The 27,462-nt window shown below is 39.1% G+C and overlaps 1 protein-coding gene across 4 annotated transcripts in view; it reads left to right on the forward strand.

Moving 5' to 3' along the window:
* LOC121318627 (kelch-like protein 13) overlaps positions 1–27,462 on the forward strand; it is a 164,789-nt gene that overhangs the window by 36,938 nt on the left and 100,389 nt on the right. For 3 of the 4 annotated variants that reach the window (XM_041255507.1, XM_041255509.1, XM_041255508.1), the window contains one exon: positions 27,309–27,389. In XM_041255507.1, coding sequence (XP_041111441.1) covers positions 27,331–27,389 — 59 coding nt within the window. In that variant the 5' untranslated portion in view covers positions 27,309–27,330. Of the gene's footprint in view, positions 1–27,308; positions 27,390–27,462 lie in introns of those variants that run through there. The other variant, XM_041255511.1, reaches the window with a different exon arrangement.

The raw sequence follows: 27,462 nt of genomic DNA on the forward strand, positions 1-27,462 counted from the left end.
CTGTTGTAAAAAAAAAAAAATAAGCTGACAAATGATTTTTGATTAAAAAACACCTTATATACAATACAATCATACAAGCACAAGATTTAAACTGGCTTTGGACAAGGCCTCAGTACAGCTAAGTGCATATGTTTGTATTAGAAATCATGGATGTCCATGGAGTTGATGATTCGAAAGAGATGAAAAGACTGACAGAACTTTACAATGCTGGGTATTTATACCTTTGTAAACAATTATTGACTCCACTCCCATTTGTCTTACTTCTATATATAGGGGTTTCCTCTCTATCATTGCACGCTCCCTCTGCGGGGTAAAAGGGGGGGGGGGGGGGGGGTGGAGTTGCATACCACATTGTACCTAGCAGGGCGCATCCATCTTGTCTTTGTTTCCCTCACCCATCTCACTCTATCTCTGCTCTCTTGCCTTTTGGTGTTTAGCTCAGACGCCCATCTGTGACTGAGTCGTGTTAGGTTATGCAAAACTACACATAGCTGGTTTTGCCGATGGGAAATGAAAGAAATAGAAACTTACACAATACTGTATGGAAACTTAATATAAAAGCACATTAAAGCAACTGAATTAGTAAGCACATTAAAACGACTATAAAAATACATTCACACACAATTTCAACAGAATGATTAAAAAGAGCTTAACGATAAAAGATAGACACACAATATAAAACTTCGAATTAATAGCCTAATTAATACCTCATGCAGAACGTCATCATTACAGTCCGCCCTTTTTGTACTAAATTGTACAACAACAATCAAGTACAACCAAATTGTTATGTTTATATGAGGTCCATCGAATGATGACGGTTATTAGTTGACTGCAACCATTTGAGATTAATTGGGGTTACTGCAGGGCATACTACATTAGCCATTTAACTCCAATCAACGTGTTGGATTTTCCCTGGCTATAGCTGTCTGTTTATCATTGTCCAATATGGGTATGTTGCTTGTAATGCTGAAAAGTAAGATTACATTACATGTGTTAATATGTATTTTTTTTTAAAGCAATTAAGGTTATTTCTGAGCAGTTGCATAGATTCAAAGCTATCAATGACCTTCTTCACCTGTCTGCGCAACCAAAAACACTGCACTAGGTTCCCAAAAACAATCATTACCATGATTGCCACAATCGCCAGGAATATCCAATCCCACCATGTGTCATTGGCAAACTCACCAGTCCATCCAAACTGCTTCAGGACTTTGACCTCTGCTTGAGCCAATTACCTCAACTTTGGCTTTGCGGAGCTTTAGTTCACTCTCTGCCAGGGTTTTCTTCACCTGAGAGTGGATATTTGCGAACACATTGGATTCGGATGGCAGGTAATTGTCATAGCACCAGGCTGAAACTTCAAACTCACTGGCTTACAGGGCAGGCAAATAGATGTTTCCCAGAGTGAATTGGTGCAAAACAAAAACCAGGGTGTAGGGATGAAGCGATAGTAAATTTCCACGATACGAATAGTTGAGAGCCCACTCTTTCACGATACACTGATGATCACGATAGTAGCGGTTAGTAGAGCTTTTTTAACTGAATAAAAAGAAAAAAAATAACAAGTTATGTCTTTTTTTTTTCTCTGTGGAATATGGTCTGCAACTCAAGGAAGCTACAAGATTCTAGCAAGAATAAAAAAAATTATCTTATTGAAATTGTCCTTGTATTACCATTATTAATAGTTGCAAATAATGATCCCTTTATTTAAGTCTGTCAAAATGGTACTGCAAGCTTTATTCCTCTTGCTTTATTTACACATTTTATTTATGTATTTATTTAAATATACTTAGAGTACATAATTACAAAATATGAAGCATCTGTAGTTCTTTCAATACATTTAAAGTACTTGCTTTACACACATACTGCTAACTATTCAGTTATTTTTCAAATAAATTATTTTACCTGTAAGTATGGAATAGAGCAGCACTGGCATGATGGTCTTTGTGCATATTCCTTTTTTTTGTTCTTTTTTGTCATTATTTCATTTATAATTTAAGAAAACACATTTCAATACCATTATCAACTTTACCCGAGGTAGCCTGTTTTTCTGGTGGCATAATAGCCAATAATAGGGATGGGTCGGTATACCGTTTTTTTGGTGTACCGCGGTTTACGCACATTATGGTATTAATACCGTTGCTTTTATTCTAAACCGCAATTATCATAATTCGGTTATACACCAGTGTGGCAAAATGCCCTGCCCCTGAGCTGTTTATTTGTGTTGTATGTTACATGTAGCGTGTTAATGTTGGTGTATAGTCATTGGTACCCAGGATATAAATGGGTCTGTATATTATATGTTGGAAGCCATGCAAAACCAGCCCCAGCACCTCTAGTTCCAGCACCCCTGCTTAATAATGTCTAATAAGAGCAATGGACCCAAACGAAACCTGAGCTGTGAACTCTGTCACAGGCGATCGTAGTGGAACTTAATCCCAATTTCTAACATGGTTTCTATGGGAAAATGTGCTTCGAATTACGACGCTTCGACTTACAACGCGACTTTCAGGAAGCAATTGTGTCGTAAGAGCGAGGACTGCCTGTATGTTATTAAAGTGACCTTGCTTGTTGACCGCAGACGACTTTTAACTCCACTGGGTGCTGAAGTATGGAAGGGCATGTTTGAAGTTGTTCCTGCTTTCGTTGTGCTTTTGCCATATTCTGAGGTTTGAATGTACATCATCCCTATGGTACTGTATTTCCCCACTATCTATCTATCTATCTATCTATCTATATATATATATATATATATATATATATATATATATATATATATATATATATATATATATATATATATATATAGTGTGTGTGTGTGTGAAAGTACACACTAGGGCTGTCAGCTAAGCCTCAAAATAGCAGCTGATTAATTGGGCACACAAAATATAATCGTTCTAGTAAATATAGATGATTGCACCACAAATTTTCAGTGCATTCCTCTTCCCGTGACGTTATTATTTTCATATGATTGCAGTTCAGTAAAAGGTTGTCACAACAATTGAATGCAAGGGGTAATTATGCCTGGGTAGCGTCAAGAGAAAAAGATAAACAAAAAAAACATTTGAAATAAGCCTAGCAAGTTTAACATACTACATGAGTGTTACTAAAATATGTAGTCCAAACAGATTACAGTACTTTGGAATGTAATCTATATAAACTAGACAAGTTTATGATTTTTAAAATTTATTAATTTTTTTAATTCAGCGACAGCTGCAGCATCATGCATTGCATCTTTTAATACTGTACCGCCTAACCTTCACTATCTGTGAAACACAGTGAGGAAATCCCAGCCAATAATAATAATAATAATAATAAATTGATTTACCACAAATTGCATACCCGCTAGCTGATCCTTACTCCAAAATTGCATTTAACATCACTGATCATTTATTTAGTTATTTTTAACGTTGTTGAATATTGTTAAATATTAATTGTAAAACAGTTCATTTTGAAACTCCAAAGCAGTGCAAACTATTGTCTGTGGCAAAAATACTGTAAATGGCAAGGCTGGGCGTTCATCACAGTTTCGTTGATAAACTTAAATAAATGTTAACTATGCGCGTTACAAAAAATGTAATTATTGAATTGATTATCCAGTATTTATATCCATGTATATAATGAGGAATGGAATCGATCAAAAAATAAATTTTTGATTATATCGTAGCAGCCCTAAATTATGATACTATTATTTGGAGAAAAAAGCCTTTGTTCTGCTTCCAGCCAGTTTAGTGAGCATGTGACTATCGTTTTCTACAATTATCGAATAATTAAAAAATGTTAGCGATACAATTATCACAAATATTTGTAATTACGATATATCGTTCTATCGAAAAATCATTTCATCCCTACTGGGGTGTGACTTACACTTACCATGTAAAAATTTTGTGTGGCTGTTCCGAGTGCATCAGCGAAATTGATCTAACTGCACTGCCCTTTCTACCTGTTGTAATGCCCCCCCCCCCCCCAGCAGGAAATAAATGCTGCAACAAGGGACGAATACGATCACTCAGTACCATTAAACAGCGATTAGCATTGACTTTGCCTTCTAAGGGAATAAGTGCACCCAAACAAAGCCAGGAAAATGCGTCCCACAACAATACGGAACCACCAGAACCCTTCACTGTTGGAACCAAGCACTCGGGCTATAAAGTTTTTTAGGTTGGTGCCACACGTGCACTCGTCCATTTGTCAAGAACATGGTGAAGGATGATTCATCTGACCATATCACATTTCTCCACTGCTCGGTAGTCCATTGTCTGTGCTCTTTGCACCAGTGGACTCACAAACGGATATTGCCAGGTGTGACGAGCGGTTTGTGCACTGCAACCAGACTATGGTATCCCGCTCTGTGGAGTTCTCGGTGGACCATTTTTGATGAAATTGGCTGCTCGCACCCCAGATTGAAATTTGCGGTCAATTGACCTGCAATTGCTCGTCTGTTTTGTCTTATACTTCAAATTAATGCACGGATATCACAATCCTGGAGTATGTGCTTCCGTCCACTGTTGTCCTTTGCGTATCTGAGTTTTTTTTTTTAACTTTTCCCAAGGACCACGAGTAGGCATTGGTCTAGACAGGCGGACTTTGACGGCCAGAGTTAACTTGAGCGCAAATCAAGCACATTTTACAGACGTTCACCACGTGAGTATGCATGTACAGCCACCAGAAATGGTGTTGCAGCAGAGCCAAAGTAACATTAAACCCCCATGAAAGTATTCATGATACAATTGTGTGAGAGGGTGTTGCAATGAAGGTGGAACCACCCAAGTTTGCTCCTGTATTAAGAGACCCTGGGAGCCTTGAACAAGGGGGTCCTTTTTAACAGAAGGTATCAGTTCACATCCCGGTGTCCATAGTTCTTTTTGTACTATTTTAAGGTCAGGTGGTGCAGCTGTACTTGCATAAAGCACTGCAACCTTTGTCTTCCACGGAGATTCGGTGAGAGCATCTTGTTTTTCAGCCTTATCAACTGTGTGATTGTGTTGTTCATGTATGGTGGGGTTGGATGTTTGATAGGCCTTGATTTTACCAAATCCTGTCTGTACCAGGTGTGTCTATACCAGGTTCCAAATTGTCTGGATCAGTGAATGGTGTTTGATTGGCTCTCCTGATGACATCACAAACTCCCGTCGAGCCAATTGTGCAATATAAATCGTATACCCTTCCATCCTTAAATGTGTTCATATTGCGGTGCAAGAGATCCAATGTCCAGCGACCGAATCGTTGGGCAGATACACCTTTTGAACTGCTCGTCCAGTAGGAGTTTAATGGGTGTGTGCATGTACACACAACAGCTGCTTAACAAATTCATCATAACCTCTTTCGACTGGAGTTTGTTTTCTCGAGTAGTATGCGACTGGTTTCAGTCTCGAGCATGCAGCTGTAATAGAACTGCATAGAACAGTGTTGCTTTACAGTGGAGGTGAAAGTCTTGATCAGTGCGTGGAATGCCAAGAGCTGGGGCAGAGGCTAATGCATTTTTCAAGTCCAAAAAGGACTGATTCATTTCCTCAGTCCAAGTTAAGGTTGAGGCATTGACTGGGTTGCCTTTTAACAGTTCATAGAGAGGCTGAGTCAATGTTGTGAATTTTGGCACATATTCTCTAAGAAAATTAGTGACTCCCAGCATTTGATGCAAAGCTGTGATTGTCAATGGTATTGGCAGCTGCAGTATTGCTTGTTTTCAAGCAGGGTCAGTACCTCTTGTTCCCTGATTTATTTCATGGCCTAGAAAGGTTACCGAGGGCTTAATTAGCACTGCCTTTTTTGAGTTCCATTTTAGTCCTTGTGCTTGGATTTCAATAAAAATCTATTGCAGGGTTTCCATGTGAGTAACGTCAGGTGCTGCAATGCTTATTAGGGACCCATGAAATGACAGCTGCCATTGTTTGGTGGAAGATTCAGGGGCTGTTGTGGAACCCTTGAGGGAGTCAGGTCCATGGATACTGAACCCCATTACCGTTAATGTAAACATCCATTGTGATTCTGGGGCAAATTGCAAGCTCCAGAATATGTTGCTGACATAAGAACATAAGAACATAAGAAAGTTTACAAACGAGAGGAGGCCATTCGGCCCATCTTGCTCGTTTGGTTGTTAGTAGCTTATTGATCCCAAAATCTCATCAAGCAGCTTCTTGAAGGATCCCAGGGTGTCAGCTTCAACAACATTACTGGGGAGTTGATTCCAGACCCTCACAATTCTCTGTGTAAAAAAGTGTCTCCTATTTTCTGTTCTGAATGCCCCTTTTTCTAAACTCCATTTGTGACCCCTGGTCCTTGTTTCTTTTTTCAGGCTGAAAAAGTCCCTTGCGTCCACACTGTCAATACCTTTTAGAATTTTGAATGCTTGAATTAGGTCGCCACGTAGTCTTCTTTGTTCAAGACTGAACAGATTCAATTCTTTTAGCCTGTCTGCATATGACATGCCTTTTAAGCCCGGAATAATTCTGGTCGCTCTTCTTTGCACTCTTTCTAGAGCAGCAATATCTTTTTTATAGCGAGGTGACCAGAACTGCACACAATATTCAAGATGAGGTCTTACAAGTGCATTGTACAGTTTTAACATTACTTCCCTTGATTTAAATTCAACACTTTTCACAATGTATCCGAGTATCTTGTTGGCCTTTTTTATAGCTTCCCCACATTGCCTAGATGAAGACATTTCTGAGTCAACAAAAACTCCTAGGTCTTTTTCATAGATTCCTTCTCCAATTTCAATATCTCCCATATGATATTTATAATGTACATTTTTATTTCCTGCGTGCAGTACCTTACACTTTTCTCTATTAAATGTCATTTGCCATGTATCTGCCCAGTTCTGAATCTTGTCTAGATCATTTTGAATGACCTTTGCTGCTGCAACAGTGTTTGCCACTCCTCCTACTTTTGTGTCGTCTGCAAATTTAACAATTTTGCTTACTATACCAGAATCTAAATCATTAATGTAGATTAGGAATAGCAGAGGACCTAATACTGATCCCTGTGGTACACCGCTGGTTACCACACTCCATTCTGAGGTTTTTCCTCTAATCAGTACTTTCTGTTTTCTACATGTTAACCACTCACTAATCCATGTACATGTGTTTCCTTGAATCCCAACTGCGTTCAGTTTGAGAATTAATCTTTTGTGCGGGACTTTGTCAAAAGCTTTCTGGAAATCTAAATAAACCATGTCATATGCTTTGCAATTATCCATTATCGATGTTGCATCCTCAAAAAAATCAAGCAAGTTAGTTAGGCACGATCTCCCTTTCCTAAAACCATGTTGACTGTCTCCCAGTACTCTGTTACCATATAGGTAATTTTCCATTTTGGATCTTATTATAGTTTCCATAAGTTTGCATATAATAGAAGTCAGGCTTACTGGTCTGTAGTTACCTGGTTCAGTTTTGTTTCCCTTTTTGTGGATCGGTATTACGTTTGCAATTTTCCAGTCTGTCGGTACCACCCCTGTGTCAAGAGACTGCTGCATGATCTTGGTTAGCGGTTTGTAAATTACTTCTTTCATTTCTTTGAGTACTACTGGGAGGATCTCATCCGGCCCAGGGGATTTGTTTATTTTAAGAGCTCCTAGTCCCTTTAACACTTCTGCCTCAGTTATGCTAAAGTTATTTAAAACTGGATAGGAACTGGATGACATGTGGGGCATGTTGTCAGTATCTTCCTTTGTAAAAACTTGTGAAAAGTAATCATTTAACATATTTGCTATTTTTTTTTTCTTCCTCTACGATTTTGCCATTTGTATCTCTTAAACATTTAATCTCCTCTTTGAATGTTCTCTTGCTGTTGTAATATTGGAAAAAACATTTTGGAATTGGTTTTAGCTCCCTTAGCAATGTTCATTTCTATTTCTCTCTTGGCCTTTCTAACTTCCTTTTTGACTTGCATTTGCAGTTCTGTGTACTCTTTCTGTGTACTTTCTTTTTGGTCCTTTTTTAATGCTCTGTAAAGTGCCTTTTTTCGCTGAATATTTTTTTTAATTGATCTATTAAACCATTTTGGCAATTTAGTTTTACATTTAGATTTGTCTACTTTAGGGATATAATTGTTTTGCGCCTCTAGTACTACATTTTTGAAGAACAACCATCCTTCTTCTGTGGGTGTTTTCTCTATTTTACTCCAATCTACTTCTGTTAGTCTCTGTTTCATGCCTTCATAGTTTGCTTTTCTAAAATTGTAAACCTTAGCTTTAGTCTTTACTTTTGAGGATTTAAAAAACACTTCAAATGAGACCATGTTGTGGTCTGAGTTTGCCAGTGGTTCTCTGACCTCTGTTTTAGTTATTCTATCTTCGTTATTTGAAAAGACTAAATCAAGGCATGCCTCCCCTCTAGTGGGTGCCTTCACAAATTGTGTTAGGAAGCAGTCATTTGTCATTTCCACCATTTCTATTTCGTCCTTCGCGCTACCCACCGGGTTTTCCCATTTTATTTGGGGGAAGTTGAAATCCCCCATTAGTATGGCTTCTCCTTTGCTACACACATTTCTAATGTCATTGTATAACAGATTATTGTGCTCACCGTCTGAATCTGGCGGTCTATAGCATGCTCCTATTATTATGCCTTTTGAATTTTTGTCTGTTATTCTGACCCATATTGATTCGGTTTTATTTTCTTTGTCCAGGTTTAACACCTGGGCTTCAAGACTGTTTCTTATGTATAGCGCTACCCCTCCTCCTCTTCTGTCCTGCCTGTCTTTCCTATACAGTGTATACCCACAAATATTATATTCGTCCCCATCACTCTCAGATAACCACGTTTCTGTAACACCTATCACATCATAGTTACTTGTTAGTGCAGTAGCTTCAAGTTCTAGAATTTTGTTTCTGATACTTCTAGCATTTAGATAAACACATTTAATGGTTGTCTTACCTGAGTTGTTGTTCTTGTTTTGATGCGGTCTCCCTTCTGTTTTTTTGTTGATTTCTCCCCCCTTCCTTTCTAGTTTAAATGCTTCCGAACCTGCTCGAGGATCTTTTCTCCAAGTAGACTAGTTCCCTTGTTATTTAAATGCAGTCCATCCCGTCTATACAGATAGTCCTCGTTGTAGAAAGTGGTCCAATGATCAAGATAGGTGAAGCCTTCCCGTGTGCACCACGTCTTCAACCATTGGTTTTGATTTATTATTTCCAGCTGTCCATATGGTCCTTTGCAAGGTGCGGGTAGTATACCAGAAAATACCACAGTTTTGGTTTTCTCTTTTAATTTCCTTCCTAGCTCTCTGAATTTGTTTTGCAGGGATTTTGGTCTGTCTCTTCCAATGTTGTTTGTACCGATGTGGACGACTACTACCGGGTCGTCTCCTGTTCGTTCTAGGAGCCTGTCCACGTTTTCAGTGATGTGCTTGACCGAGGCTCCCGGAAGGCAGCACACTGTTGTAGTAAGGGGGTCCAAACTGCGAACTGAACTTGCTGTGTTTCTCAATATGGAGTCCCCAACAATCATGACCTCCCTTCTTTTTGCTGTCTGGTCACCACTGTCAATAGGGTCCTGGATGTTGTTCCTTTCATTCTCTTGTTGTTGGTTCTGCTCATCACAATTCTGAAGTGACTCAAATCTGTTGGTTGTTTTGATTTCTGGTGGTTGTGTTTGACGAAGTTTCTTTTTTTCCCTGCTTCTGCCTACCTGAACCCAGCTGTTCTGACCTTCTATCTCCCTGGTGGCTTTCAGTCTGTTAGGGGTGATGCAGACTTCCATGAATTGTGGGTGTGCCAGTTCCTCAAGATCCTGTTGCTGTCTCACTTCTTCCAGCTCCATTTCTAGCATGCTTACTAGTTTATGCAAATCCTGGATCGCGCGGCACTTTACGCACACTTGGTTTAGCTCCGCTGGGTTTTCTCGGATTTCCCACATCAAGCAGGTGTCACAGATTACTGGCTTGAAGACCATGTTGAGGGGTTTTTTTTTTTTTTTTGAAGTTTAGTTTCTTCTGCAGCCGTCAACCTGCTTTCAAACTGCTTCGAAACTGCTCTGTACTTTTCCACGCTGTACTTCTCCCACTCGCTGTCGCTTCCACTCGCTGTCGCTGGGAAGACTGCCTCGTTTAACTGCGTTGTTCTGCTGTGCTGTCGGCTCCTCCCCTCGCCCGTGTCTCAAAACGGCGCTGAATTTGAATCAGCTGCTCCGAGTTTCAGCTTGTTTGTTATCAGAAAAACACACGCGGCTGTGTTTCCCCAATGTCCTCTGTTTTCTGATTAAAGCAATTCAAGATGCAATTTCTCCTTTCTGCTTCTAAACTGCTCTGTACTTTTCCACGCTGTACTTCTCCCACTCGCTGTCGCTTCCACTCGCTGTCGCTGGGAAGACTGCCTCGTTTAACTGCGTTGTTCTGCTGTGCTGTCGGCTCCTCCCCTCGCCCGTGTCTCAAAACGGCGCTGAATTTGAATCAGCTGCTCCGAGTTTCAGCTTGTTTGTTATCAGAAAAACACACGCGGCTGTGTTTCCCCAATGTCCTCTGTTTTCTGATTAAAGCAATTCAAGATGCAATTTCTCCTTTCTGCTTCGAAACTGCTCTGTACTTTTCCACGCTGTACTTCTCCCACTCGCTGTCGCTTCCACTCGCTGTCGCTGGGAAGACTGCCTCGTAGGACAGAAGGTGCCCACTTGAAGACCCCAGAGATGTACCCTACTGAACTCAATCCAGACAGTTGTCATGCTGATGTGCTGGGGAGGAACACACTGTGGTTGATCCCCGGAGCCAACATTGTAGCCGTTGTGTGTGCTGATGCGCTGGGGAGGCAAAGTAAGCTGACCCCTAAAGCTAGCATTACTCTTTAGTCATCAACACCAGGCAGAAGGATATCTGCATCAACAGATGGAAAGAAACACAAATGGATGGACATCTTTGTTGGTGCTTATCTTGGCGAGAGCCGAATTCAAATAAGCATGAAGTTTTAACATCTACTCTCATGTGATGGAAATCATCATTGGCCATTTTAATCTTCCTATTTGTCCCCTGTATATAATACTCAGAAGTGCTACAAGAGGGTCTCTCAGCGATCAAGTCTTAAATATCAACCATGGGAAATACAGTCCGTGGAGGTGATTATAAAATAAAGCCCACTTGGGATCGCCAGTAGGCCTCACACACCAGGATTTTAACCCTTAACGGTCCATTTATTCAGCGCTTGTCAGGGGTGTTGGGTCCAATTCACACGAACTGTTTATTTTACGGATGCTTTAAAATATTTGTTTTTCAGAGTTTAAAAGGCACTAAAAAGTACACTAAGTACTGCATCCCCAGTCAAGCCCCACTCCATGTTCGCTGATCACTCCATGATCACTCGTTATTTTATTACTAGTCATTATTTTATTACTATATCATTTCATAAAGCTCTGCAAATGTCCATGATATTCTTTGAGCATTGGACGCGGAAACAGCGATCGCCTTTGTGTCCATGTTATCTCTGTGGTGCATGGGGCTATGAGATGCACCCTTTTTTCATCTTCATTTGGTTTCTATCAGTCTCACTCGGCCATTGAAAGGTTTTCTCGGCTTTTTCTGAAGAGACGACGACTAGACACCTGTGCGTTACGTCTTTTTTATGTCGGACAAGGTCCAATATTGGACTGGAAAGGGAAAATTGTAATGTCGGACCTGGTCTGACATAGGACCGCAAAGGGTTAACCTCTTACACCCATGGAAGGACAATGGTCGCACTTGCCGGAAACAGCGACGGTATATGTAATGGTACTGCAATTACACATTATATCAAAAAAATTATCTGTAATATTATTACAAAAGCAAAACGGCAAAAAAAAAAAAAACTGACTCAATATCAAAACTGTTGTATTCCTACCGTCAAACAGCGAAGGAATTTTTCAAATTCGCCATTTCACTGCTGAGATATTCGCTTTGCAATGTATCTAGTACCTCACGGTTCAAAAACAACTCGGATCGACTTGCTGTCTGTTTCGCTGCTCTGGCCTTACATGTATCTGTTGATGGTGAAATCACATTGTAGGAGAGGCCACAAGCTGTCCATTCATACCTTGACTTTGTTTGTAGCCTAATTCATTGAAGAGTAATCGATGTGCGTATGTAAACAAGACACATATTCGCAAATGAGAGCGCAGTATTACGCACATAGGATCAAGGTTTTCTAATCATTTTTCAATTTGTAAAATTTATAAAATCGAACAAAATGGCGAGCAGTGTTCCAAAGCATCCAAAAAGAAGTACATTCAGTCTTTTTGAAGTTTTGGAGGAAGTTTTTGGATGATAGTGAAAGTGACGGCGAAAATGAACTTTCTGGTTTGGAGAGCGATGATTCAGCGTCTGTGAAGCAGCATTTGAAGATGGATTGGAGCCTCTTCAGGATTTGTAAGTGTAATGGATCCACACATTATTATACATTTATTATTATTATTATTATTATTATGCGTAATTTTCAATTCATTTTTACTGTAAATGTTATTAGAAAATGCAACCACTTGATTCTCAAGGGGCACACAGAAATAATTTTTTTTTTAACAATTTTTATTGCATAGTAAAGAGCAACACCATGTCTCATCTGTGCTGTGCTGCTGTATACGGTCCCTGATCTTTACATTGCAATACAAGTTGCAAGAATTAATTGTTGCTTCCCGGCCATCTTTATTATTTTCTCATTGACGTTCATTGATTTAGATTATTGCATGTGAGTGTTTAACAAACTTTTTTATATTTCCATGATTACAAGGAGTGATGCTACTCACCTAGAGACAGTGTAGGTTTCTTAGCCTTTCAAGATAAGCTGTCTGCCTGCTCCAACAATCACTCAGTTCCTTTGTTTGCCACATGTCAATCAAAGTAAAGATGAAAGGAACTGAGGTGTTTTCAGTCTGGCAGCCTGATTTAGAGCAGCAAAGGTGTATGCAATCTCATTATTATTATTATTATTATTATTATTATTATTGTAGACATTTAGCAGACACCTTTATCCAATAATCAACATATGTTCTCCTGTCAGCAGTGCTTGAATGAGTGTAACCACTTTATTTTGGAAAAAAAATCTCATTATTTTGCTTCTTGACATTACATACTTTCAAGCAAGTGAGTAACAAAAATAGTCAGGTACTGAAAATTCAGAGCTACAAAAAAATCTGAGTAGCAACATCCTTCTGCACAAACACACAGTTATGTGAGATCAATGTGCCAGACAGTTGTGGCATATGAACTGAGAGTATTTGTCATGCATACTCATCATGGATACATTTTGGGTATACCAAAGATCTCCAAAAAGGCTACCGTTTGAATGAAATATTGGACAAATAAGTAAAAAAGAGAATTACAAAATCTAATTCATGTGGCAATGTATAGCATGTGAGGTGCCAGAAGGTAACCTCCCTTTTAGAACTTGCTCAAGAAACTTGTGTATGACTGGCCATAAAGATTTACACAATATTCATTTTTGGAGAGGTTTGATCCCTTTATTCAATCAGTTTCAAATTTTTATCCAGTGTAGTAGACATATTGGGGAAGGACTGGAAAAAAAATCTGGCTCTTTTCATATGCTACAAGGTGAAAACATGATGATAGAATATAAACAAATGAAATGCGTTTCTTGTTTTATATGTTTTTTTCTGGATATTCTCATATTCCTTTCAGTGTGGTACTGAGTAAGACTTATATCAAATCTGAGGTATTAGTCCTAATGGCCAGGGGTTTACCTTGAATGCAAGCCCTGAACCATGCCTGTGCTGTCTATACTTTGGAAGATAATGTGATTTATTTAAGGTCATAGCCCTCCAGGCGGAAATTGCCTGTGGGAGGCTGGGGGTTTAACAGGTTAAACGTACTTCGCTCTTGTTTGCCATAGCGGAACTTATAATAAGAGATTTTAATGTACATTGGCTCTTCACCAATGATTTAAATTTACGTGACTGCTGCCTCAGTGAGTCTTACAGTCGAAATTTTGATGTCACCTGGCTCTTCACCAGGATTTACAATTTGCTGCTATTTTTCTTATTTTTTTATTTTGTCTGTGAATTCCTGTAAGTCCCTTACACTTAGCAAATCACTATTTGATTCTCACCCTACCATGGGATCGCTCTGCTGAGAGATTCTACCCCGAGTATCTTGACTCTTATCTTGATTTTTGCCTTTACCTTTCCCTTCACTATTATATGTGATTATTCAAAAACTGACTCTGCTGGATGATATAATGCCACAGACTAATCTGAAACCACACTGTGAAAAGTCATTAAAGGTTGCTTTTCAGGAATCCCGGGTTTTGGCTCCAATCTATTGAAAAAATTAAGCTGACGAATGGTTTTTGATTAAAAAAACACTTTATATACAAGAAATGTATGCTTCCAATACAGTCGTTTAAGCACAAGATTTAAACTGGCTTTAGACAAGACCTTAGTACAGCTCAGTGCATATGTTTGTGTTAGAAGGCAAGGATATCTATGGAATTGATTCGAAAGAGATGAAAAGACTGATAAAACTTTACAATGTTGGGTATTTACAATGCCTATAGAAAGTATACACGTCTTTTCAAAATATTCTCCTTTTGTTGACTTATAGCCTGATTTCCATTACATGAGAGTAGATGTTAAAACTTCATGCTGATTTGAACTTGGCGCCAAGATAAGCACCAACTAAGACGTAGCTTTACAGTAAACTAATGTGATCCATCTGCATCTCCATCCATTTGCGTTTCTTTCCATCTGTTGATGTAGATATCCTTCTTCAAGTGGGCACCTTCTGTCCTTGGTTTTTTGTCGACTAGCCCAACACACCTCAAGAGGGCTCAACAGTGTTCATGGCGTCCCAGCATCACCCCCCTCAATCCCTCACTCAACTCAGCCCAGCTTACTAACTCCTACATCAGCGTTGCTTTCTTTCTATTGTGCTTGAGATCCCCATCCACAATCTTTCCATCTCAACCACAGCCAGTTGCTGCTCCTTTCTGCTGCTTAAGATAAGTTCTTCACTGTGCGACACAGCTCTTGGCCACTGAACCTGACAGCTGAGAAATCGGGTTGTAGAATGTGCCACAAATCCTCGACAACTCACCTCCACTGGGTAAACTCTGACTCTCTATCCTCGCTGTTTCTGCTTCAACAGCTAGTTGAGCCTACTGAAGTTTCTTCCTCTCATACGCCTCATCCACAGCATCCTCCCCTAGCATCCTCTACCTAACTCTACCAGGTGAACAAGGCTGATCCAGACCACAAGACAATGTCTGGACGAAGGTTAGTGGTGGCAATCTCAGGTGGAAAAATAAGCCATTGATCAACATCCGGCAGCAGCTTCCAGTTGTTCTGGGTGAGGCCTGGTTTTAACACCTTTTCTTGGTGGTTGCTCTCCTGAATGGAGGAATATTGTCTTGTGTGTAATGCTTTGATGGAACTGGTGGCAACTTATTGGTCATGTTACCCTTGTCTTCCAATGCTAAGGCAAAACATCGCAGCACCTGGTCATGGCGCCAAGTAAACCGTTCTTGGCCAAGACCCACCTTACATCCTGTCAAAGTGTGCCTTAATGTTGCAGGTGAGGAACATAAAGGACATGTGGGATCCTGACCCACCCAGAGGTTATGTTCTGGGTTGATGGGAGAACATCATATGTTGATCTGATGAGGAAACTGATCCTGCTCTCTTCCATTGTTCATAGGTCTTGCCAGCCGATCTTGCATTGTTCCACTCTCTCCCATCTCATCCATTCTCCCTGCTTGGCCTGGGAAATGCCTTTTACACACCTGATCCTCTCCTCCTTTTGCACCTCATTGATTACCAGCTTGAGCTGGGGTTGCCTTGTGCCATGTAGGAGGAGCTGAACTCAGACCAAGACCCCCTCTTCCATGCTTAACTTGCCCCATAATATCACAGATTCGAAGGGCAGCCTTAGCATCTTCAACTGCTTTCTTTGCTGCCCATTTTCTTCCAGTGTTCAACACAGGTGCTGCCTCCCTTATGCATTTGTCGCGTGAATTTACTAATGTCATTTCAAGTCGGACTTGGGTGCACTTAAACTCCTCGGGTTGGGGCAGAGATTGGTAGCTGCAGTATTCCTTTACCATAAAGTCCCACACTGTGTGGAACTCCCAACCATTTCCTGACGTATGAACTGATTAAAGTTTTAATGGTACATTCAGAATCTGAGTCTGAATAGCGCGTATTTTAAATGTGTGTAGTCAAATCTCCCGCACAATTGTCTGATTCAGTCCTTCTTGTGATGCACTGAAGGGAACATTAGTACTTCTATTACAAACTACAGTACTACTTTAAGAAGGATAACGCTTTTTTTTTTTTTGTAAAAACACTGACGACGACAGCTGACAGCAGAAGTGCATGCTACGATTGAGGCCATAAACACAGGTTTAAAGCTGTTTTGTACATCGGTCATAGACCCGGGGAATGGAGTGATTAACTGCCCTTGCATTTAAGATTTAATATACTGTATATTACAAAACCATAAATAAGTGCTACATGTGTATTTAAAATAAAAAAAAAAAAAAAAACACTGGGAGGTAATGTTAGTCACAACTTACAATACCAGAATGGCTGTTTGGCTGTTTATTTTTTTAGCTAATATTTTTATTTATTTTTATTTAGTAATACAATTAAATTGTTCAACACTTACATTGTTCAACACTGTTGGCAAATAGTCTTTTAAAAGTATATTTAAAAAAAAAAAATTACTGATAGTTCTTAAATTGGTGACATATAAAAATACTGAGCGTTAGTGTGATTTGTAATTGTATTGGATGCAGAGCCCCAGAAAAAAGGATGTGATGTACTAGGACAGCGTGATGATTGGAGTTCTGTGCTGGAGATGACATAATAGAAAAGAATAGAAAAAAAACCACACATGATAAAAAGTAAAACAAATAACCAAACCACCAAAGACTACATTAACACGCTAGATGCTTTCAAAACAGGCCAGATTTGTTCTCTCAAGTTCAGTGTACAAATAAAACGTGAATTCCAATCATTTGTGTTAGAAAAATCAATATTTTAATTGGCTTTCCGGTTCTTTAAGTTTTAGGACTACACCACTGGCCATAACCCACTATTTTCTTGATGACGTTTCAACCTGTGTCATCTGATCTGAGACTCAGCGTTATAAGGAAAAGATACCATGGTGAGAGACCTGAGTGATCTCCCTGCGAAATAAAACCTACGTTGATTTAAATGCACTCTGTGTGTAACACATATCAAATAAGCTATGAAATAGTTTAAAAAATATTACAAGAAGTAAACAAGTTTACAACAGTTTACCGTTACTATAGATTACAGGTTTACTACATAACTTTACTCCATGAAAAATGTGCTGTTGCATATGGGGGTATGTTTACATTCAGCAGCTGTGTGTGTTTAGTGCGTGCGCCACCAGTAATTTAGGAAGTTGAGAGCTGCGACAGAGTTCATCATACGTATTTTTAAATACTGTACAAAAGTTACATTCAATACCGGATTTGTATATTTTATTTAAAGAAGAACTGCACACCATTGGAGGGATGTATTAAATGGAGGTACAGATGTAAGATTCGGATTCGGTTCACCGAATCCTAAGTATTCGGCTAAATCCGAACTCTGCTCAAAAAGTAGGTATTCGGGCCGAATCCGAAACTGAATCCTGGATTCGGTGCATCCCTAGTTTTAATATATGCTTTTTTTTCTCAGTAAAAACCTTTTTCCCCTTAACAGTGTGGAGTATGGTGTGTAGATAAGTGGAAAAAATCCTCATTTAATTGCATAAAACTCTGAGGCACTGACACAACAAAATGTGAAAAAAATTTAAGAGATGTGTAGACTTTCTATAGGCACTGTATACCTTTGTAAACAAGTGTTGACTCCACTCTCATTTGTCTGTCTTCTGTCCAATGATAGGGGTTTCCACTCTATCATTGCACATTCCCTCTGCAGGGTATAAGGGGGGGTTGCATACCACTTGTACCTAGCAGGGCGCAGCCATCTTGTTTTTCAGTTCCCCTCCCCCATCTCACACTATTCTGATAATCTCTTGCCTTTTGGTGTTTAGCTCAGACGCCCATCTGTGACTTTGAGTTGTATTAGGCTGTGCAAAACTGCACGTTGCTGGTTTTGCCGATGGGAAAGGAAAGAACTTGAAACTATACAATACTGTATAGAACCTTAATATAAAAGCATATTAAAGCAACTGAATTAGTAAGCACATAAAAACGACTATAAAAAGACATTCACACACAATATAAACATAATGATTAAAAACAACTTAACTATAAAAGACACATACACATAATGTAATACTTACAATTAATAACATAATACCTCATGCAGAAAGTCATCACAACAGTTCTATTATTAAAGTACTATTCATATGGTAAAATGTGTAAGTCTTGTTCAATATGTGAACATTAAATTATGTAATATTTGTTATTGCTTAAAGTGTGCAGAGTAAAATACTTTGGCCTACCTACTCCTAGCTTTTTTCCTACCTGACACCCTAACTAGTTGAAGAGCCCTGTTCTAACTAAGGCAATCTGTCCAGGGTATACGAGAAATACGTGCAAGCAGTTTTACAGCAAGTACAGCATGAACCAGTCTGCCTTGTTGCAGATGAAACTACAGACGGGAGAGAAGTGTCCTGAACATTGTATTTGATTTGTAATTTTATGAAAATGGTATATTTTTGTAATAATGCCCCTCATTTTTGACTAGTCTGTGTATTGTAATGCCAGCAATAAGCTGTTTTTTTCAAAACACCTTTATTTGTTGATTGACCTACAGTACATTGTTACCAGTGGACTGTTTTAAGAAATATTTTTCCTGAAAACTACAGTATCTCAGGGACTTTAATTTTCAATAGTTTTTTTTTATGTAAAAATGTCATAAATTGTTAAAAAACGGAATTGGACATTTTGAAAAACGGAATTTACCATTCCTGAGAATGGAAAGTCCGGAGCCCTAAAATACCACCATGAATCTACACTGAGTGTACAAAACATTTGGAACACCTTCCTAATGTTGAGTTGCACCCCTTTTTGCTCTCAGAACAGCCTCATTTCATCTGGGTGTGGACTCTACAAGGTGTTGAATGAGTTCCACAGGGATGCTGGCCCATGTTGACTCCAATGCTTCCCACAGTTGTGTCAAGTTGCCTGGTAGTGGATCTCTACTCCGAATAGCTTGTTCCATCTCATCCCACAGATGCTGAATTGGATTGAGATCTGGTGACTTGGCGGGCCATTGCAGTAAGCTGAATTCACTGCCATGTTCGTGGAACCATTGCTGGACAATCCTAGCCTTGTGGCATGGGGCATTATCCTGCTGAAAAAATCAGTTAGCAAATGGATACACTGCTGCCATGAAGGGATGCACCTGATTGGGAATGATGTTCAGATATCCTGTGTCATTCAAATGTTGTTCCACTTTTATCAAGGGGCCCAACATGTGCCACGAAAATACACCCCACACCATCACACCACCACCAGTCTGCAATGTTGACACGCGGCATGATGGATGTATGTACTCATTTGGTTTTCTCCATACCCTGGTCCTCTTATCAGCATGAAACAGCAGGAACTGGGATTCATCAGACCAGGCAATGTTTTTCCAATCTTCCAGTGTTTTTGTTCCTTAGCCCACTACAACCGCAGTTTCTTGTGTTTTGCTGAAAGAAGTGGAACTCTGTTAGATCGTCAGCTGCCATACCCCATTTGTGTCAAGGTACGACGAGTTGTGCATTCTTTTATGGGTCTTTCGGCACCAGTGTTGTCAACTGACAGTCCAGTACTAACTGTAGCCCATCTGTTGTTCTGCACAATTCGTGTCAGCCTCCTTTGGCCTCTTTCATCAGTGAGCTATTTTCGACCACTAGCCTGCCGTTGGCTAGATGTCCTTTGGGTGGTGGACCATCCTTGATACACACAGGAAACTTGAGCGTGAAAAACCCAGCAGCATTGCAGTTTTTGACACACTTAAACTGGCGCGCCTGACACCTACTACCATACCCCGTTCAAAGGCACTTAACTCTTTTGTCTTGCCCATTTACCCTCTGGATGGCACGCATACACAGTCCATGTCGCAATTGTGTCAAGGCTTAAAAACCCTTCTTTAACCTGTCTCCCCTTCATCTACACTGATTTGAAGTGGAATTAAGAGGTTACATCAATAAGGAATCATAGCTTTCACCTAGATTCACCTAGTCAGTCTATTTCATGGAAAGAGCAGGTGTTCCTGATGTTGTGTACACTCAGTGTATACTGTGTTATCTTTTAGAAAGTAAAACATAAGAACATAAAGTTTACAAATGAGAGGAGGCCATTCGGCCCATCTTGCTCGTTTGATTGTTAGTAGCTTATTGATCCCAAAATCTCATCAAGCAGCTTCTTGAAGGATCCCAGGGTGTCAGCTTCAACAACATTACTGGGGAGTTGATTCCAGACCCTCACAATTCTCTGTGTAAAAAAGTGCCACCTATTTTCTGTTCTGAATGCCCCTTTGTCTAAACTCCATTTGTGACCTCTGGTCCTTGTTTCTTTTTTCAGGCTGAAAAAGTCCCTTGGGTCAACACTGTCAATACCTTTTAGAATTTTGAATGCTTGAATTAGGTCGCCACGTAGTCGTCTTTGTTCAAGACTGAACAGATTCAATTCTTTTAGCCTGTCTGCATATGACGTGCCTTTTAAGCCCGGAATAATTCTGGTCGCTCTTCTTTGCACTCTCTCTAGAGCAGCAATATCTTTTTTATAGCAAGGTGACCAGAACTGCACACAATATTCAAGATGAGGTCTTATTAGTGCATTGTACAGTTTTGACATTACTTACCTTGATTTAAATTCAACACTTTTCACAATGTATTCGAGCATCTTGTTAGCCTTTTTTATAGCTTCCCCACATTGTCTAGATGAAGACATTTCTGAGTCAACATAAACTCCTAGGTCTTTTTCATAGATTCCTTCTTCAATTTCAGTATCTCCCATTTGATATTTATAATGCACGTTTTGATTACGAACGTGCAGTACCTTACACTTTTCTCTGTTAAACTTCATTTGCCATGTGTCTGCCCAGTTCTGAATCTTGTCTAGATCATTTTGAATGACCTTTGCTGCTGCAACAGTGTTTGCCACTCCTCCTACTTTTGTGTCGTCTGCAAATTTAACAAGTTTGCTTACTATACCAGAATCTAAATCATTAATGTAGATTAGGAATAACAGAGGACCTAATACTGATCCCTGTGGTACTCCACTGGTTACCACACTCCATTCTGAGGTTTTTCCTCTAATAAGTACTTTCTGTTTTCTACATGTTAACCACTCCCTAATCCATGTACATGCGTTTCCTTGAATCCCTACTGTGTTCAATTTGAGAATTAATCTTTTGTGCGGGACTTTGTCAAAAGCTTTCTGGAAATCTAAATAAACCATATGCTTTGCAATTATCCATTATCGATGTTGCATCCTCAAAAAAAATCAAGCAAGTTAGTTAGACATGATCTCCCTTTCCTAAAACCATGTTGAATGTCTCCCAGGACCCTGTTACCATATAGGTAATTTTCCATTTTGGATCTTATTATAGTTTCCATAAGTTTGCATATAATAGAAGTCAGGCTTACTGGTCTGTAGTTCCCTGGTTCGGTTTTGTCTCTCTTTGTGGATTGGTATTACGTTTGCAATTCTCCAGTCTGTCGGTACCACTATAGCTTGCCCACATTGTCTAGATGAAGACATTTCTGAGTTAACAAAAACTCCTAGGTCTTTTTCATAGATTCCTTCTTCAATTTCAGTATCTCCCATATGATATTCATAATGTACATTTTTATTTTTGCAGTACCTTACACTTTTCTCTATTAAACGTCATTTGCCATGCCCAGTTCTGAATCTTGTCTAGATCATTTTGAATGACCTTTGCTGCTGCAACAGTGTTTGCCACTCCTCTTATTTTTGTGTCGTCTGCAAATTTAACAAGTTTGCTTACTATACCAGAATCTATATCATTAATGTAGATTAGGAATAGCAGAGGACCTAATACTGATCCCTGTGGTACTCCACTGGTTACCACACTCCATTCTGAGGTTTTTCCTCTAATCAGTACTTTCTGTTTTCCACATGTTAACCACTCCCTAATCTATGTACATGTTTCCTTGAATCCCAACTGCGTTCAGTTTGAGAATTAATCTTTTGTGCGGGACTTTGTCAGAAGCTTTCTGGAAATCTAAATAAACCATGTCATATGACGTGCCTTTTAAGCCCGGAATAACAACTCAGGTAAGACAACCATTAAATGTGTTTATCTAAATGCTAGAAGTATCAGAAACAAAATTCTAGAACTTGAAGCTACTGCACTAACAGGTAACTATGATGTGATAGGTGTTACTGAAATTTGGTTGTCTGAGAGTGATCGGGATGAATATAATATTTGTGGGTATACACTGTATAGGAAAGACAGGCAGGACAGAAGAGGAGGAGGGGTAGCGCTATACATAAGAAACAGTCTTGAAGCCCAGGTGTTAAACCTGGACAAAGAAAATAAAACCGAATCAATATGGGTCAGAATAACAGACAAAAATTCAAAAGGCATAATAATAGGAGCATGCTATAGACTGCCAGATTCAGACGGTGAGCACAATAATCTGTTATACAATGACATTAGAAATGTGTGTAGCAAAGGAGAAGCCATACTAATGGGGGATTTCAACTTCCCCCATATAAAATGGGAAAACCCGGTGGGTAGCGCGAAGGATGAAATAGAAATGGTGGAAATGACAAATGACTGCTTCCTATCACAATTTGTGAAGGCACCCACTAGAGGGGAGGCATGCCTTGATTTAGTCTTTTCAAATAACGAAGATAGAATAACTAAAACAGAGGTCAGAGAACCACTGGCAAACTCAGACCACAACATGGTCTCATTTGAAGTGTTTTTTAAATCCTCAAAAGTAAAGACTAAAGCTAAGGTTTACAATTTTAGAAAAGCAAACTATGAAGGTATGAAACAGAGTCTAACAGAAGTAGATTGGAGTAAAATAGAGAAAACACCCACAGAAGAAGGATGGTTGTTCTTCAAAAAATGTAGTACTAGAGACGCAAAACAATTATATCCCTAAAGTAGACAAATCTAAATGTAAAACTAAATTGCCAAAATGGTTTAATAGATCAATTAAAAAAAATATTCAGCGAAAAAAGGCACTTTACAGAGCATTAAAAAAGGACCAAAAAGAAAGTACACAGAAAGAGTACACAGAACTGCAAATGCAAGTCAAAAAGGAAGTTAGAAAGGCCAAGAGAGAAATAGAAATGAACATTGCTAAGGGAGCTAAAACCAATTCCAAAATGTTTTTCCAATATTACAACAGCAAGAGAACATTCAAAGAGGAGATTAAATGTTTAAGAGATACAAATGGCAAAATCGTAGAGGAAGAAAAAAAAATAGCAAATATGTTAAATGATTACTTTTCACAAGTTTTTACAAAGGAAGATACTGACAACATGCCCCACATGTCATCCAGTTCCTATCCAGTTTTAAATAACTTTAGCATAACTGAGGCAGAAGTGTTAAAGGGACTAGGAGCTCTTAAAATAAACAAATCCCCTGGGCCGGATGAGATCCTCCCAGTAGTACTCAAAGAAATGAAAGAAGTAATTTACAAACCGCTAACCAAGATCATGCAGCAGTCTCTTGACACAGGGGTGGTACCGACAGACTGGAAAATTGCAAACGTAATACCGATCCACAAAAAGGGAAACAAAACTGAACCAGGTAACTACAGACCAGTAAGCCTGACTTCTATTATATGCAAACTTATGGAAACTATAATAAGATCCAAAATGGAAAATTACCTATATGGTAACAGAGTACTGGGAGACAGTCAACATGGTTTTAGGAAAGGGAGATCGTGCCTAACTAACTTGCTTGATTTTTTTGAGGATGCAACATCGATAATGGATAATTGCAAAGCATATGATATGGTTTATTTAGATTTCCAGAAAGCTTTTGACAAAGTCCCGCACAAAAGATTAATTCTCAAACTGAACGCAGTTGGGATTCAAGGAAACACATGTACATGGATTAGGGAGTGGTTAACATGTAGAAAACAGAAAGTACTGATTAGAGGAAAAACCTCAGAATGGAGTGTGGTAACCAGCGGAGTACCACAGGGATCAGTATTAGGTCCTCTGCTATTCCTAATCTACATTAATGATTTAGATTCTGGTATAGTAAGCAAACTTGTTAAATTTGCAGACGACACAAAAATAGGAGGAGTGGCAAACACTGTTGCAGCAGCAAAGGTCATTCAAAATGATCTAGACAAGATTCAGAACTGGGCAGACACATGGCAAATGACATTTAATAGAGAAAAGTGTAAGGTACTGCACGCAGGAAATAAAAATGTACATTATAAATATCATATGGGAGATATTGAAATTGGAGAAGGAATCTATGAAAAAGACCTAGGAGTTTTTGTTGACTCAGAAATGTCTTCATCTAGGCAATGTGGGGAAGCTATAAAAAAGGCCAACAAGATACTCGGATACATTGTGAAAAGTGTTGAATTTAAATCAAGGGAAGTAATGTTAAAACTGTACAATGCACTTGTAAGACCTCATCTTGAATATTGTGTGCAGTTCTGGTCACCTCGCTATAAAAAAGATATTGCTGCTCTAGAAAGAGTGCAAAGAAGAGCGACCAGAATTATTCCGGGCTTAAAAGGCATGTCATATGCAGACAGGCTAAAAGAATTGAATCTGTTCAGTCTTGAACAAAGAAGACTACGTGGCGACCTAATTCAAGCATTCAAAATTCTAAAAGGTATTGACAGTGTGGACGCAAGGGACTTTTTCAGCCTGAAAAAAGAAACAAGGACCAGGGGTCACAAATGGAGTTTAGAAAAAGGGGCATTCAGAACAGAAAATAGGAGACACTTTTTTACACAGAGAATTGTGAGGGTCTGGAATCAACTCCCCAGTAATGTTGTTGAAGCTGACACCCTGGGATCCTTCAAGAAGCTGCTTGATGAGATTTTGGGATCAATAAGCTACTAACAACCAAACGAGCAAGATGGGCCGAATGGCCTCCTCTCGTTTGTAGACTTTCTTATGTTCTTCTTATATGCTTTGCAATTATCCATTATCGATGTTGCATCCTCAAAAAAATCAAGCAAGTTAGTTAGACACGATCTCCCTTTCCTAAAACCATGTTGACTGTCTCCCAGGACTCCACAGAGTATAAATGCTATAGACTAAGCTGGTTGATTCCTGTACACTATAAAACATTAGGTAATACACACAAACATTGTATTCCTTCATTTTAAACACAATACGATCATTTTACAATTTTATAGTGTTCTGATATTTTGAAAATCGCCACTTAAAAATATTTTAATAAAATGAGTTCCGCGGATTAAAAAAAAATAAAATAAAATTTAGTCACCAATTTATTTTTTATTTTTCTCCCAATTTAGAATGTCCAATTATTATTTTTAGGCTCAGCTCACCGTTACCACCCCTGTGCTGGTTTGGGAGGGGCAAAGACATTGCAGGCTCACCATGCAGCCAGCTCAGAGCTACAGTGTAGGAGGACAACGCAGCTTACCACAGGGGTCGCTGGTGCGTGGTGGGCCTTTCTCCCTCGGGCGGCGCTTAGCCAGTTGTGCGCCACCCCCTGGGAACTCTTGTCAATGGTCGGCAATGAAATAGCCTGGACTCGAACCGGCAACATCCAGGCCAACCTGCACTCCACACACAGAGCGCCTTTACCAGATGTGCCACACGGGAGTCCCAAAGAACTGCTTCTGATAGTACCGAAGACACTGCTAACATGCAATTCAATAGTGAAAAATTCAAAGTTGAGCATTATATTTAATGCTACATTTCTAAAACAAACTGGCCTTGGCGGCCTTTTGCAGTGTGACTCGGAAGCTTCTGAAGGTCCTGGGCTTACCTCCGCAGGTGAAGTGTCACTTGATCTTGTTATCTGGATGGAAACTGATACGCTAGCACTGAAGTCTGTATTCACGCATGCATACAAAACACAGGAGTCTCACAGCTAACACATTACATACACATAAAATACAGATTACCACAAACCATAGAATGTGAAAATGTTGCTAACATTTTTGACATGATACAGTTTTAATGACATGTCTGCAAACTGTATCTTTGCAGTTTATAGCAAATGCACTGTAATAACGAATTAAACAAGCATCAACGAACTCCCTTTTGATCAGCTTCTAGCACATTCCTGTCTTATTATCTTTGCTTTTGACTTTTTTATATTTATAAGTAATATACACTGGGGTTCACTTAAACTAAAAGAACTGAAGAAACTACAGTAAAAAAAAAAGTAAACTTCAGCAAAGAGATTTTGGTGGTGATCTGAAAGCTGTTTCAATATATTAGTGGTGTTTTCTCCCTTGTTTTTCACTTCTTTAAAACACCTTAAACATTTTGTCTGTCTGCCTTCAACCAGATTGCTGTGGTCATCTGGCTAAAATCCAAAATAGTTCCACATCAAACTTCTCTCTGACCTTCGCAGTGACTGCTGTAGTAATTGAATTTTCCCAGAGCGCGCAGGGTAGTTGGTCACTTCTGCTAAGCAGAAATGAGTAAGCTTAGTTCATATTGTTTTTAAACCACACAATTAGACATTTGTTTTAAATGCTAAAAAAAAAAAAAAAAAAAAAAAAAAATTGCTATACTTGGATATTTTTATTTTACCCCGATTATTATCGTGGGATTTTGGTATCATAATATACCGTAGATATCAATATACCGCGGAGCTAAGAAAAACGAAAACACTAAATCCAATGTTTTTGACTTATAGTTATATTAGAACATTTATTTTGTCTTGTTTTAAATACATATTTTTACAACATTTTATAAATAGCAATATCATTAAAATAGTGGATATAAGCAGATATGTTTCATGAACTAAATGTCAGTTTTTTTCCTTATTACTGATCATGTAATGAAACTATTTTATTTATACATATTTACTTTGACAAAAATAATCGAGTATTGTCCTTTATTGCTCATAAAGACCCTGCGAATAAACATCTATTTTTGTAATTTGCCCAAACATCAATATTTTTCAACAGAACTTTCTGGAAGTATTCGTAGAATAACATGCATCTCAAAGCAGAATACATACTAATAAAAAAATACTTCATGTTTGTTTTCGGATCTCCAGGGGGGTGGGATGTCTGTCTGATCGCAGGGTAGATAATGTGTGGCTCCCGACCATACCCTTCACGGCACGTTGTGTGTGTGTGTGTGTGTGTGGACGTGAACATTCTGAAGCCCTGCCTGTGCGGATGGCTTTTCTTGATGTTTTAGCAGTAATTGAGATAGAAACTGGTACTCCCTTGAAAAAACACCCACTTCCCTGTTTTGACAGAGGAGCTGCTTGTGGAAAGGACATGGTGGATCACTCCGTTCACAGGGGAGGAGAGAGGATGTCCCTGGGACTACACGACAGGTACTGTGCAATGTATTTGCCTTGTATTCATTCTGCTGTCTCTTGCACTTGAACTGTGTCATGTATAAATCTT

This window comes from Polyodon spathula, chromosome 7, assembly GCF_017654505.1.
Source record: "Polyodon spathula isolate WHYD16114869_AA chromosome 7, ASM1765450v1, whole genome shotgun sequence".
Taxonomy (NCBI): Eukaryota; Metazoa; Chordata; class Actinopteri; order Acipenseriformes; family Polyodontidae; genus Polyodon; species Polyodon spathula.